The sequence below is a fragment of the Megalobrama amblycephala genome, linkage group LG18 (genome assembly GCF_018812025.1).
Source record: "Megalobrama amblycephala isolate DHTTF-2021 linkage group LG18, ASM1881202v1, whole genome shotgun sequence".
NCBI lineage: Eukaryota > Metazoa > Chordata > Actinopteri > Cypriniformes > Xenocyprididae > Megalobrama > Megalobrama amblycephala.
This window is the reverse complement of record NC_063061.1, coordinates 18,669,681-18,685,068: the sequence shown is the minus strand read 5'-3', so window position 1 is coordinate 18,685,068 and position 15,388 is coordinate 18,669,681. Positions and strand designations below refer to the sequence as shown.

The 15,388-nt window shown below is 36.2% G+C and overlaps 1 protein-coding gene across 6 annotated transcripts; it reads right to left on the bottom strand.

The window, feature by feature from the left end:
- Window positions 1–5,187: 5,187 nt before the first annotated feature.
- On the bottom strand, window positions 5,188–13,551 carry arl3l1 (ADP ribosylation factor like GTPase 3, like 1). Of its 6 annotated transcripts, XM_048167331.1 has the most exons (6): window positions 13,348–13,551; window positions 13,030–13,173; window positions 8,947–9,063; window positions 8,730–8,780; window positions 6,176–6,361; window positions 5,188–5,994 (listed from the first exon to the last, which is right to left on the bottom strand). In XM_048167331.1, exons 1-6 carry the CDS (start codon window positions 13,363–13,365, stop codon window positions 5,947–5,949), a joined length of 564 nt encoding a protein of 187 aa, XP_048023288.1. In that variant the 5' UTR covers window positions 13,366–13,551; the 3' UTR covers window positions 5,188–5,946. The 6 variants fall into 6 exon arrangements, with proteins under 6 accessions (XP_048023288.1, XP_048023290.1, XP_048023293.1 ...); XM_048167333.1 differs by lacking the exon at window positions 13,348–13,551 and having other exon boundaries at window positions 8,865–9,063; window positions 13,030–13,165; XM_048167336.1 differs by lacking the exons at window positions 13,030–13,173; window positions 13,348–13,551 and adding an exon at window positions 11,370–11,385 and having other exon boundaries at window positions 8,865–9,063.
- Between the last annotated feature and the right edge of the window lie 1,837 nt (window positions 13,552–15,388).

Below are 15,388 nucleotides of genomic sequence, written 5' to 3'. Positions count from 1 at the left end.
GTAATCCACCCCTGTGCTTTCACTTGTCCTAAAGGCGATTGTTAACAAGTTGCTAAATTGGAACTACAGAGGTTGTCAGCGACATTTACAGTGCACAGCATAAATGAGTAAACCCCCTCTGAAAATTCTGAAAGTCAGCAATTACTCAGTTACTTAGAAGACATGTTAGGGTTCTTTAGAAATAAATGTTCCAGCAAATAAATTACCAAAGAAGCGTGTCAAAATTATTCAGGAAAATAAGATTTTCTTATCAAGGTGATAAAATGTTGTGTAGCAAAAATGAGTACACCCTCCTTAAAAGTTACTAAATAAAATGAAATAAAAATTTCTGGTGTAAGTTTAAGGCAATGTTTGATCAACAGGTAAGTATGTTGAACCAAAACATTTAAAGAGAAGTAATTTCTTGACAATTAAAAGTGTTATATAGCCCACTGAATCATTCTCAGACTTAATGCTGACAACAATGGAACCACTTGGGAGAGAACTGTCAGGGGACTTATTTCTTAGCATAAAAAGAAGACAGTGGTACAAAAGGATTACCAAATCATTGTTTTAAGTGTGAAAATATAGCAAAAGTAACACAGAAATTCAAAAACAATGGACTTGTGACAAGGCCCCTGAAATAATCAGGCCTTCAGTTTAAGCTTTCATTTAGTGATGAGGGATTTTTTTTTTTTTTTGCTAGACAAAGAGCAGGAGAAATACCAAGCGAGTGTCTCAGAGCCAGCAAAAGCTATGAAAAGAGTGACTGTTTATCTCACAGAGTAAGATGCTGCCTGCAGAAATGACACGCATGGTTGTCGTTCTCACTGGAACTACCTACTATAGCCAAAGCACAATAAAGTCAGTTAGACATTTCCAAAGCCCATATTTACAAAATATAGATTCTGGGAATCAATACTCTGGTCTCATGAGACTAAATCAATCATTTTGGATCTAACAGCATCCAAAATGTTATGGTGTTGCTAGAGGAGGAGTACAGTGAGAAGTGCCTGGTTCCCACAGTAAAGTTCAGTGTAGTAAAGCTCTTATATAGGGATGTATGAGTGCTGAAGGTGTGAGGGAGTTGTGCTTTATCAATGCTGTCATGAATTCCCACACCACTGTGTAAATTAATGCACAAACTTGAAACAGAAGATGTTACCCTTTCCTCATCTCCTGCATTGTTGGGCATTTTTTTAACATGACAATGAGGATATGCATTTTCCCAAGGTGAAAAACCTTTTTTGGACATATATTGCACTCTCAATCTTAACACTCTTGAGCGCCTGTGGGGGATTCTGTAAACAGCATCACGCCAAACAGGTAAACTACTCATTAATCAATTTTCCCAGCCTCGTAATTGCGCTATCACACACTATTCTAATACAAAAGTTTTTTTGACAGCATCACATGGTTGTGACGTTGCAGTCACTCGACCGAGCGTGGTGTAGTTCATTTATAGCCTACGCTTAGCTTTTTATTTCTGGTGATTGTATTTGGGCTTCAAAATTCGAAGTCATGTTCATTTGTGAAGATTATCATGAACAAAACATGTACAAATCAAGCTTTTGTTGGTCACAGAGCTAATTTTCTGCTATAATCCAAAAGCCAATGGAGTAATGGCTGTTGTGTTTACTCATCACTGCAGCACTCTATGGTGTATATATTATCAAATATGAAAATTATATTGAATAATATCAGTCCAGCCCAAATCCATGCAAAAAGTTTTTAGAGACAGTGAGTCTCATTCACTAACCATGTGTACACACAAATTTGTGTGTGATATCAGAGTATGAATGTTTTCACAAACAAATCATGATTCATCAGTAACTTTCATAATAACTGAAGCCACATGTATGCAAAAAAGCACTCTTTTATAGTGGCCTATAAAAGTGCAGATACACATGGAAAAATGCTGGCTGATATGAGATACACAGAACAAACACCTGTGAAATGTCACTTGCCATTTCTCTGATACTGCTGTGCTTTTTCTCTAGAGCTCATCTTTAGGTCAAGCTGTGCTCGCTGCAGACAGAGCCAAATGACATCCAGCTCCCACTCTCTGTATGTCATGGGTGGAGCTTGAAGGTCCAGACACACCCAAGCCTTCCCATAACCCTATAGCACTAAATATAACTTCACCAATGACCAATTAGGTCCACAGAGGTGGAGCTGGATGTCATTTGGCTCTGCAGTGAGCCAAAGTCCCTTTCAAGGAAAGTCTGTTCACTCGGCAGCCATATTTGCAACACCTCCGAGACCAAGACCAAGACCAAGTCCTATCAATTTGAATGGGGGAATCCTGAAATCTCATAAACTGTTTGGTGAACTCACAATTAAATAACATTTCTAATCAGCAACACAATCTGATATGAACTGTCCCATAAATGTTGTTTCTTACTGTGCATTCACGGCACTTCTTGGACGGTGTGGGTGTCGAGGAGAGTTGAAGTCAAGTCAACTTTATGGTAATAAGCTATGACATGGTTCGGCAGCAACCAATCGGAGTGTACAAGTCCTCCACTTTGGTTCTGAATGGAGGAGAGGTTGATAATTGCTGTGGCGGGTTTCCCAATAATATACGACGTGTCCCTGTTTGCGTACAGTGACACAAATAAGAAAAATTATGTGTGGACCAAGGTGTCTGACATTGCTGTATAAGCCACTGTATATACAAACCCGATTCCAAAAAAGTTGGGACACTGTACAAATTGTGAATAAAAACAGAATGCAATGATGTGGAAGTTTCAAATTTCAATATTTTATTCAGAATACAACATAGATGACATATCAAATGCTTAAACTGAGAAAATGTATCATTTTAAGGGAAAAATAAGTTGATTTTATTTCATGAATTTCATGGCATCAACACATCTCAAAAAAGTTGGGACAAGGCCATGTTTACCACTGTGTGGCATCCCCTCTTCTTTTTATAACAGTCTGCAAACATCTGGGGACTGAGGAGACAAGTTGCTCAAGTTTAGGAATAGGAATGTTGTCCCATTCTTGTCTAATACAGGCTTCTAGTTGCTCAACTGTCTTAGGTCTTCTTTGTCGCATCTTCCTCTTTATGATGCGCCAAATGTTTTCTATGGGTGAAAGATCTGGACTGCAGGCTGGCCATTTCAGTACCCGGATCCTTCTTCTGCGCAGCCATGATGTTGTAATTGATGCAGTATGTGGTCTGGCATTGTCATGTTGGAAAATGCAAGGTCTTCCCTGAAAGAGACAACATCTGGATGGGAGCATATGTTGTTCTAGAACTTGGATATACCTTTCAGCATTGATGGTGCCTTTTCCAGATGTGTAAGCGGCCCATGCCACATGCACGCATGCAACCCCATACCATCAGAGATGCAGGCTTCTGAACTGAGCGCTGATAACAACTTGGGTTGTCCTTGTCCTCTTTAGTCCGGATGACATGGCGTCCCAGTTTTCCAAAAAGAACTTCAAATTTTGATTCGTCTGACCACAGAACAGTTTTCCACTTTGCCACAGTCCATTTTAAATGAGCCTTGGCCCAGAGAAAACGCCTGCGCTTCTGGATCATGTTTAGATATGGCTTCTTTTTTGACCTATAGAGTTTTAGCTGGCAACGGCGAATGGCACAGTGGATTGTGTTCACCGAAAATGTTTTCTGGAAGTATTCCTGAGCCCATGTTGTGATTTCCATTACAGTAGCATTCCTGTATGTGATGCTGTGCCGTCTAAGGGCCCGAAGATCACGGGCATCCAGTATGGTTTTCCGGCCTTGACCCTTATGCACAGAGATTGTTCCAGATTCTCTGAATCTTTGGATGATATTATGCACTGTAGATGATGATAACTTCAAACTCTTTGCAATTTTTCTCTGAGAAACTCCTTTCTGATATTGCTCCACTATTTTTTGCCGCAGCATTGGGGGAATTGGTGATCCTCTGCCCATCTTGACTTCTGAGAGACACTGCTCCTCTGAGAGGCTCTTTTTATACCCAATCATGTTGCCAATTGACCTAATAAGTTGCAAATTGGTCCTCCAGCTGTCCCTTATATGTACGCATAACTTTTCCGGCCACTTACTGCTACCTGTCCCAACTTTTTTGGAATGTGTAGCTCTCATGAAATCCAAAATGAGGCAATATTTGGCATGACATTTCAAAATGTCTCACTTTCAACATTTGATATGTTATCTATATTCTATTGTGAATAAAATATAAGTTTATGAGATTTGTAAATTATTGCATTCCTTTTTTATTCACAATTTGTACAAAGTCCCAACTTTTTTGAAATCGGGTTTGTATTTAAGCCTAATGACATTTATCTTTATTTTCTCCAGCTAAGCAATTTGTTCTCCACGTTCTCTGGAATCCTCTCAAGTGGAGGACTTTTACATTCCGATTGGTTGCCGTTCACTTTGACGGTCTCGCCGGCGACGGGCTGAACGCACAGAACAGCGTTGTTGGCAGGACAGCCAGAGCAAATTTTGACGCTCTCATAGGCTGCGATCTGAACGCACAGTTGTGCTCAAATAGCATTAAAAAAGCTTATTTTTCAGGCTAGGTGAGCCAATGCGCATGTGCAGTCCTAAGCGCGAGTTTCAGTATTCTGTGGGAACTGGAGCTTCTAAATGTAGCTGCAGTGAAGCAATGACTTTATCAATCAGCGACTGGCTCTTTAACTTAGAAGGCGGGACATATTCCACCATATTGCCTGTTGCAGTTTCTCCCATTCATAACTAGATGGAACCGTCTTTCTATATCTGTAGTCTTTGAGTGAGCACGGCTTGTCTCCTTTAGAGCGCATTTTATGTTTGCCTAGAGAGTGACGGAGGGCTGTGTGGGAAACCCCTTATGGAAATGGTTTATGCAAACATGCTTTATTCAAATTAGTAACTTTGGGCATGTGGTTGCTTGTTTAGAATACTCCAAATTCATTAACATTACAGCGAGGTCAAGAACAAATTCATGAGCGTATGCATATGTAGGCAGAATTTTTTTGTGAGAAATTCTCCTGTGCGAATAAACATGAATGATAGTGAATGAGATCCAATATCACAGAAAGTTAAACTCTAATGAACTAAATGAATTTCGATTTGAACTATTTTTGTTGAAGGAGCAAAAACAAAGCAACTAGCAAAATTTTGTCTAAAATGTAAGTTACTCAATATTAACTTCCTGTTTATTAAAGTGTTGTATAAAAGCAATTATGACACTCAAAATCTTATTGTTGATTCCAACATCACTGCTGTAATTACATGTTATTCAGAACAGCACACTTGTTTGTGTGTTATTGCTTGAATATCAATTTTAGATCTTCCAAAAAGGTTTGGAAACGTGGAAAAAATGAACATGACTAGTCCAGGATCTTGAATTAGAATTAAAGTCATACTCTGAAACAACTAGAGAAAATGTAATGTCACAGTTTCATTTCACATAATCATACACATGGTGCCCACACTGGATAATCATTTAGAAACTACCAAATCCAGTCAAACCGAGACAAAAAAAAAAACAAAAAAAAAAACATTTGTTTCACATATTGCCTTACAAGTACAAGAGTTTTGCTCTGTTACAGATAATTCTTCTGTGTGACAACTATCAAAACAGTTGAAGAAGACTATATATATATATGTGAAAGATACATGAATGCCTCATCCTTATTTTAGGCTGCAAATCTTGCTTGTGTGCATTATTTATGCCCTTGTCTGTCATATCGCTCATAAATGCGACAGCGACCGCGAGATTTACAGATTGTAAGGAAACTTGTCTTGTCAGAGAGTAACAAAAACTCTTTGTAAGAGATGGGGAAAATGATTTGTTTTGCTGTTTTCTTGTCTGTCTCTTCTGGCAGCCAATTTACAAACAGGAAGAAAGATCATTAATATTATTACAAAAAGAATTTTCCAAAGTTAATATATTATATATGGTTTACATTAACAGAAGTATTAGAGCAATTGTACAAAATAACACTCGGAGGAGAGCAGATTCATTTCTTCTTATTTACAATATTGTTGCTGATCCAGTTCATGCCATCCTGAAAGACAAAATAATGTCTTAATGTCTAATCATGGCTATCATTTAAAAAAAATATATTATTATGTAATATATTATAATATAAAATATTTTAATAATATAATATAATGTACAATACATTTAAATGGTTATATAAATTCAAAGGCTTTATTAAAAAGCTGATACAAATTACATATACAAACCTGTACACCTTCTCCAGATACGGCAGAACAGGCCTGGATCTGCCACTCTCTGTCCCGGTACGTGTGCAAGTTAAGGCCCTCTGCGATCTCACTTGCAGGGGAGGCCGTGGCCAGGTCTTGTTTATTGGCAAAGATGAGCAATGGCACACCCTTCAGGTTCTCCTCATCGATGAGCTCCGACAGCTCCTGTGGAAGGTTAAAACAGAGGAGTCAGTGTGGCGTAATCAATACCATAGAGGTTAGCATACAGTTAATCCCAGGTCATATATTATTTGTATTAGATACTTTAAACCAGAGTGACTTGCACTTACAATATATTCACATTATAGATTTTTTTTGTGTGTTCCCCAAGGATTAAACCAAAGACCATGGCACTGCTAGCGCTAAGCCTTATCAGTTGAGCTATATGACCCCCAATGTACAAACCGGAAAGACACAGTATTCTCCATCAAAGTGGAGTGTACTTTTCATATAGTGCAGTACATTTTGATCATGTTGGAAGTGAGTTGGTACACTGTAAACCCTAATGCTCAAATAACAAATTGGTATGAGTAGGGTAAACTTAAATTTAACAAATTAGTTCAATTAATTTAACTTTTATGACAACTTTCTTTTTCTTTTGAGTTCATAAAACTGACACATTTTAAGTAATCTGAACTGTTTTATTGTTTTGAGTTTTATGAACTTGTTTCTTTTAATTTAGAAAAACTTAAATTAGGCTGGGATTTATATTTCCCAACATGCTTTGCAATGACACTCGAAAGGTAGAGTAAGTGCTAAAATAAGTGTTATGTTGTTTTTTTTTTTGTGGGAGATTTAGTAGTGATTCATATTTTGCTATACTAATTTAGAAGAGTTTAGAAGAGTTTCTATAGTGACAACTGACAAGTGGAGCATGGGCTTAGTTTGAGAACAGATGTTAAAGGGTTAGTTCACCCAAAAATGAAAATAATGTCATTTATTACTCACCCTCATGTTATTCTACACCCGTAAGACATTTGTTCATCTTTGGAACACAAATTAAGATATTTTTGATGAAATTCGATGGCTCAGTGAGGCCTCTTTTGCCAGCATGTTAATTTACACTTTCAGTGCCCAGAAATGTACTAAAAACATATTTAAAACAGTTCATGTGACTACAGTGGTTCAACTTTAATACTGTATTATAAAGCAATGAGAATACTTTTTGTGTGCCAAAAAAATAAATAAAATAAAATTAATAAATTAAAAAAATAATGACTTTTCAGCACAGCTTCGAAGCTTTATGAATCTTTTGTTTCGAATCAGTGGTTCGGAGTCCCAAAGTCCCAAAGTCTAAATATGTTTTTAGTACCTTTATGAGCACTGAAAGTGTCAATTAACTTGCTGGCAATAGAGGAGTCACTGAGCCATCGGATTTCATCAAAAAAATCTTAATTTGTGTTCCGACGATGAACGAAGGTCTTATGGGTGTAGAACAACATGAGGGTGAGTAATTAATGACATTCATTTTTGGGTGAACTAACCCTTTAAATCTTTGTATTGCTGTACTCATTCAGCAATTGCTATGCTATGCTAATGCTAACAAAGCATTGTGCTACCAATTAGCATGCTAACATTTATTGAATTAGCTAGTTAAAGCTATCCAAGTTTTCACTACTAAAAATATTTAAGTTGAGATTACATGATTATTTTAAGTTAAATGTATGAATTGGCATACTCAAATATTTCAAGTTAAGAGCAATTAAAATGTATGAGTACAAAATAAAAATCTGCCAGTTCTGCTTTTTAAACTTACTTAACTTTAAAATTTTTTTAGAGTTTTGCTAACTTATTCGGGTTTATAGTGTAGGAGTTGCTAATAGGCTAGTAGGAGTTTAATATACATTAATAATTTATCTTAAACTGAACATTTTAAACTTCAAACTGTCACTTTGCTGGCATGATACAAATGTGTTTACCTGTCACTTCTCATTTCCATCATAACCAAATATGTAAATTCAGTTGTTCTCTGTAATGCTTGTTATTTGCACAATACCAAATTAATTATAATTTGAATTTCTCAGGAGCAAGAGTGATGTAAAATTCCCCTGATTGTAACACTTTTGATATTTATTAGAGGGGAAGTTCAAATCTGGTTTGGGGACAAGCCCAATATAATGCAACTCAGGCAAATAACTGGCATTTCAGCACTCTTCGAAATGAGGAACTAATTGATATAACTAATTTTATAATTTTAATAATTAATTTTTATACACAATAAAAAGTTTAAAGCCATTAATGTGTATTGTTTGAAACTAGAAAGATTGTTTTGAAAAGATTTCTTCTTGAAAATTGTCTTAAGGGACAGAAAGGTTCATCTAATTTAGGAATAACCCATACCACATAGATACATATCTCCCTTTATTTGTGCTGACAGCTGCTTCAATTGAGCCTCTACAAAAGATGTGCACATTACAAATAAATGCAATTTTGGGCAAAATGCTTGACATATTATATATAAGATAGAACACTTTTAAGGGGGAAAAAAAATGAGAAGCTGTGATTGTCACAAATTGATTTTCTGTAGTCTTACCAGTCCTGTTTCCTCAAATCTCTTTTTGTCTGCGCTGTCAATCACATAGATCTAAAAGAGAGATAGAAAATGAGCATTACCACTATTAAAGACAAAAACGATTTTTGACTGATACATAAAATAAAATTCAATTACATATGTGACTGTAAATACTCTCACAAAATGGTCAATGTCATTGGGAAAGTAAACTTCCCCCCCTTGAGCACTGCTGTCATACCAATAAATCTGTGTTCTCCAGGTACTTTTTCCAGAATGGTCGAATCTTCCTCTGTCCTCCAATGTCCCACACATTCAGCTTCATGCTATCACAGGTCACACTTTTAATGTTGAAACCCTGAAAGAGCAAAATTAGCATATGATACAGCTGTGGATACATGTTTTGTAGATTTTCTGTTTATAATGTCAGTGTGACTTTATCACATTGTGACTCAAATCTCACAACTGTAACTCTATACCTCTTTATTTCTCCTAACATGACTCACACTTGTGACTTTATATCTCCCAATGTGACTTTAAATTTCACAATTTCGACTTTATATATCCCACTTTTGACTTGAATTTCACAATCATGACTTTATATATTTCACATTGACTTAAATATCACAGTGTGACTATATCTCACGAAAGCTGTGACCAGTGTTGGGGGAAATGCATTATAAATAACGCAAGTTACGTAATCAGATTACTTTTTCAGCTAGTAAAGTGATGCATTACTTTTAAATTTACAACAAAATATCTTTGTATTCCCCTATATAGACTGACACATCTTCTGTCCCTGTGTTGAGAGAAATCGGGAGTAAGTGCAGAGGCATTGTGTGCGCTATGTAAACATGGTTATTGTAGAATAAATGCGAGCACTTATTTATCTCACTTGAACAAAAACAGATTCACTATTCCTCAATATGAATAAAAACACGAAATGCAAACTCAGAATATTATACAAACCTGCAATAATTAAATACAAATATACTTTATGTATTTAATCTCACTTTATTAACTAATTTCTTTGCTGCCGAGCTTCGAAGATCCAGTTCAACCATACTAATAAGCAAAAATGACCTTAGATAAACATCACATTTGTATTTAGTTTTGTTTTTGTTTTTGGCTGCATCTGAAATTGCAATACTTCCATAATAGTGAAAAACAGTATGTGACAAAAGAAGTCTGAATTCACACTACTCAAAAAGAACCCGGATGATCTACTAGCAAGATTCTGAAGTGTGCATACGACGGACATATTACTATCCCATGAGGCTACAGGAGAGGATTTGTGAATGGCAGTGAAGCAACGCAACTGACGCTGGTAGATCATGTGATAATGACAACATGGCGAATGTCCAGATTACATTCATACCACACACATTCATACTATAAAGAACATACTTTTTTTAGCGGTTGCGAAGTAATTACTTATTCAAAATAAGTAGCCTACTCTAGAAAATATGTGATTTAAGAAGCAGCTACAGAGTTGAACATTCTTCTTCTGCGTCCTATTTTTCTGCAAACTAGAATGACAGCACAGCTGAAAGGTTTGCTTGAGCTGCGCCCTCTACTGTACAGCCGTGAAGTTGCATTTCTTTAGTTGTGGTGTGAAAGAGCCTTTACTTTTGGCAAAATATTACTTTTTTTTTGTTGTTATTAAAAAAAAACATGCCTGATGAAGGTCAGTGGACTGAAACGCTTATAATAAATTTCTATATTTAGCATGGATTGGTAGTGTGCGGGAATAGTGTGGCTATTTGTTATTAAAAAATCAAAAACAAAAAAACAAGCCTAGCCCTGGTGTAAAAAAGGTAACATTATGCATTACTTTCTAAAAAAGTAACCAAGTTACTTTTTAGGTAGTAACGCAATATTGTAACACAATACTTTTAAAAGTAACTTTTCCCAACACTGATTATGATTTTGTTTTTTACATTGTGACTTAAATCTCACAATGTGGCTTTATATCCCACAGTTGAGAATCTTATATTACTTATATTGTGACTTTAAAATTTTTGTGACAATTGGGGAGGGGCTGAGAGCCATGGAAGCGGATGAAGGCCAGTGTGGTGCACGGGTGTCTCTCACTAACAATCCCGTCACCAGCATCCCTTTCCCAACTCATCATAATGTTAATTATATACAGTTAATTTACATAAACATCACATTCAGATCTTGGTTAAATGTTATATAGCAAATAACACATGCTATTATAACTATCAGAGAGATTGTCATTACATACTTGCATATATGTAATCAAACAACATATGTGGTCTTAAATGTTTTGCAGCTCATCCTCAACCTAACCACAGGCTCTACTCTTCACCACAGTGGTAACCCTACAAAACTAACATGACACAACCCCCCTGAATCCCAACATAACACAACATTAAACATTAACTTATATCTCCATATGTTAAAAACACACAAAATAACACTTAATTTCAACAGTTATTTATATGGTCTGACGCAAAGCATGCTGGGAATTAGAAATCTGCTGCAGCTCAACTCAATCATATTAAGTTCAGCTTACTACAATGAAATTTTGAGTTCATGCAACTTTGTCCTATTAAGTACAATGAACTTTCATTATTATTTGAGTGAAACAAACTCATTTAATTTAATTAATTTCACTGTTCGGTTTTACAGTGCAGTTACCTTCTCATGTTTTACTCTGAGGCAGAAATTGGCTTCCTAATGAGGGATTTTCTTATTCAACTCCTCATTCTTATTCCAGGCCAAAATCCCAATAAGACCACAGACAGAGGCATGATGTATTTAAACTCTTAGTCTAAATTTATCCTGCCCCTGAGCAGCCTCCAACTACTGAGACTTTATGGTTAAGTAATCTTTAACCGTGGGATTAAAGACACTGTTGTAGTGCTATTCTTAGAGTGGATCTTCTCTCCCCAGCGTCCTCGGCACTTTACAGCTTTAACTGGCTGCAGCATATAATGGCTGTTAACAAAACACATGCTAAACAGCAAATAGTCTCACATTACATCCAGGTCCAAGGATATTTTAAGTAATCAAGCAACAGTTTGCCAACATCTTAACTAGTAGCAAGCTGTGCACAGTGGAGTCCAAAAGAATCCACTCTAAATGTTGTGTTAACAGCCATCAACCGCAGCCACTGTGCAAATTCATTGATTGACAATACTGTGAATTTTACAGTAAATTTTACGTCAGATACGTTCTCTTTATGGCTGATTTCATGCTAATAACCAGCAACTATCTCTGACCCCTCAACAGTAAACAGAGTGGTAAACCAGACTGACCACATTTGATCCTATTACCTGAAACTTTCTTGGATTATTAGATGCCATCATGTCTATTTATACCTTTTTTTTTTTTTTTTTTTGGATAGTAGTTCTTTCTAGGACAGTCACCACCATCACGTGGTTTCCTAGCAGTGGTTGTAGTCTATGGGTGCTCAACCTCTAGTGAATCGCTTTCATCATGCGACAGTGTTGTATTATACAAGACACATACAATTGTTGAACCACATATATCTTTATAGGGGGACAAAGGGTAAGATTGAATTTTTTTTTTTTTTTTTTTTAATGACAACATTTAGTCATCAGTTAAACTTAGTTTCTAAATGGATGTGGTTTTCACCTCAGACTAAAACAAACGTAACTGGTGTTAAATGAAGCTGTGCATTCTGATTCATTGCAAATATTAAATTTTATTATTGTAGATATTTTGCCAGGGATTGATTGATTTACTAACTTCATCTCACTTTTTTTTTTACTCTGAGGCAGAAACAGGCTTTCATATTTCTAAACACCCCAAAATTTATCCCCATTGTCAATCAAAGACCTTTGAAGGGGTTTTTCACTGTACTATTCGTCCACAGTCTGCCCTCTTTATCACTGATTAACCTGATTCATCCATTTTGGTTATACAGTCTAGTGTTATCCAAGATGCAGGTAAAGATACACATTGGTTTTATGCCAAAGAATGACTTTAGCATGAACATTTCCAATTCAATGTGTTATTTAAATGTAACTGTCAAAGACTTTGAGAGTATTTCTGCTGGAAACACTAAAAAATGTGCAAGAAATGTGTTAGCATGCCACACTAGCTAGTAACTTCACACCTCTGCAAATTAGACTGAATTGCTCATGAATTTTGGCAGTCATAACCCATCATTTAATAGTCGGATAAGCAGTAAATGTACATTCTGTAATGTCAGAGGTCTGTGCTGCTTTCATAACCACGTGTCCTTATTGTCAAACACTTTTTTTGAACTAGCATTTTAAGAAATTGTAAAAAATCCAATGCTTTTAAAGCCCCTCACAGCTGCCCTTCTCACCTGAGTCGGGGTGATGGTGTTCACATCTTCGGAGGCAAGTTGTTTTAACAAAGTGGTTTTTCCGGCATTATCCAGACCGAGAAGGACTATCCGAAGCTCTTGCTCTGTAGTGCCCTTTAACTTCTCAATGACTGAAAACAAACCCTTAAAAAAACAAACATTTGTATCTTTACTATCTGATTAAATAGTTTAATTTTAAGTTTCAGATACATCCATGTGATATCTTATCTATCACAGCGATGTGTATAACATTGAATAAACTATTCTTTGTTTCAAAGAATTTCCAAATAGGCCCTTCAAGCAGATTGAAACATTTACCTTTTGGACTTCTCCCATGGTGCTGTGAATTTCGTGGTAGGAAGAGGATGTAGAAAGAGATGGAAAGGCGCAGCTACATTCTATGTGGGATATATCCAGGTAAGGCTTTCTTATTGGTCCACTGTTTCTTGGGTGCTCTTCCCTCAGAATACGTGTTCTTCACTTCGCAGGGTGCAGTACCTTTGCTTCTCTATACATGCCTGGCCTTCTTCATATGTGACACAGGGGAGGATGTGGAGGTGGGTGAAGATGGGGGAGGAGTTGGATTAGTAGGACACAATTAGCAATCTCTCCGCTCGCCTCCCCTCCACTCGTCTCTTCCAGCACATCTTCAGCATTAAAGACTTACCTGGATTATCCTTAACCACCACCTGCTTCAGGATAGGCCTCAGAGACTCTCTCTGTGCTCTCTTTTAGTCTTCACTATGTTGTCTCCCCCCCCCTTTCCTTTAACATATGCAATCTTGGTTGGCCTTCACGTCACACTAGTTGATTTCTGGACCAACAAGTTAAAAGCACAAACATAATCAAGCAAATAATATGATGCAAGATCTCATGTCAGTTTCAATACTTCTTGTTGTTTAAGACACAGCTGGCTTACTGAGTGCAGCGTCACAACCCAGCTAGAAATTTTATTGTTCTAAGAATGTTCTGAGAACAATAAAATTCGCATAAAATTTTTAGTAGGAAGTTTCCCATCGGGCACTGGATGTGGACTCCAAAGTCGCTCAGACATCAAATTTTGGTCGAAAATGAAAATCAGGTTGACGTCTAAACCCAACATTTGTTTAACGTCAAGCTTTAACTTCATTAAATAACTCCAAATACAGCATTATCAGCATCAATTATTACAAACCACATTGATTTTATTTCTGTCGTGCATGTATAAAAGTTCTTATCAAGATAAAAAGAGGTTTCGATGTCTGTTTGAAAGTAATAGTTTGGTTTGATATCACCATTACGGCGATCAGTGTTCACTTTAGTTGGCCAGTTTGACTCCTAACTTTTTAATGTTTGTTTTTCTTTGGCTGCTGTAACTGTGTATTAATGGAAGTACTGTGAAGAAATGTGATCAGGTAATGTTAGCTATTTGTTTATGATTATTATCACCATGCAGCGATTATCTGATTTCACCCAGTCTAATCTATGGTATTAATTTCACATTATTTCTTATAGCATCTCTATGATTCTTTATGATCCAGCAGCCTTTTAATCAGATAATCTCAAAGATATATATATATATAAAAACACCCTGTGCACAATTTTTTTTAAACTCATTTGACGATAAGACACACAAACATCAAGTGTCAAGCATATGAATCTCAACAATGGTGGCATGCTTCATTCTGCAATGTATTCCAGTTGCATCATACAAAACTCATCCATGGCTCCCAGAATGCATCACGGCATGAAGCATGTCACCATTGTTGAGATTCATATGTTGATTCTTGATGTCTGTGTGTGTCTTAAGTGGATCAGTAGTTAAAACACTGCTGGATCTCATGCTGTAGAAACAAGTTACTACAATCTATAATGTGAAATTAATAAGAAAGATTAGACTCTGGATGTGATCAGACCTCTACATGATGATTATATCTTAATCATCAACCATTATTAAAGAGTCAAACTGACCAAATAAAGCAAACACCAATCACCATAATGGTGACATCAAACCAAACTATTATTTTCAATAAAACATCAACATCTAAACCTCTGTTAATTCTCAGTAATAACTTTTGTACACATATGACAGAAATAAAATCAATCTGGTTTGTAATAAGTGAAGCTGTTTTTGGAGTTATTTAATGACTTTGGAGCAAACAAAGGTTGGGTTTTCGCTTTCAACCAAAATTTGATGTCTGAACAACATTTGAGTCCACATCCAGTGCCCAATGGGAAGCTTCCCACTAAAAACTTAAGAATATAAGAATGTTAGGGGATAATGTTCAAACAATGTTATCACTAAACATTTTTTGAATGTTTTAGATAATGTTATCCTACCTTTTAGCAGAACATTCTGGGAACAAAAATAAAACTTGCC

Coding starts and splice junctions, on each gene's coding strand:
- arl3l1 (XM_048167331.1), bottom strand. Junction 6,362..8,729: donor GATTTGAGGAAACAGGACTG/GTAAGACTACAG, acceptor AACCTTCCACAG/GAGCTGTCGGAGCTCATCGA. Junction 5,995..6,175: donor TATCTGGAGAAGGTGTACAG/GTTTGTATATGT, acceptor TTTGTCTTTCAG/GATGGCATGAACTGGATCAG.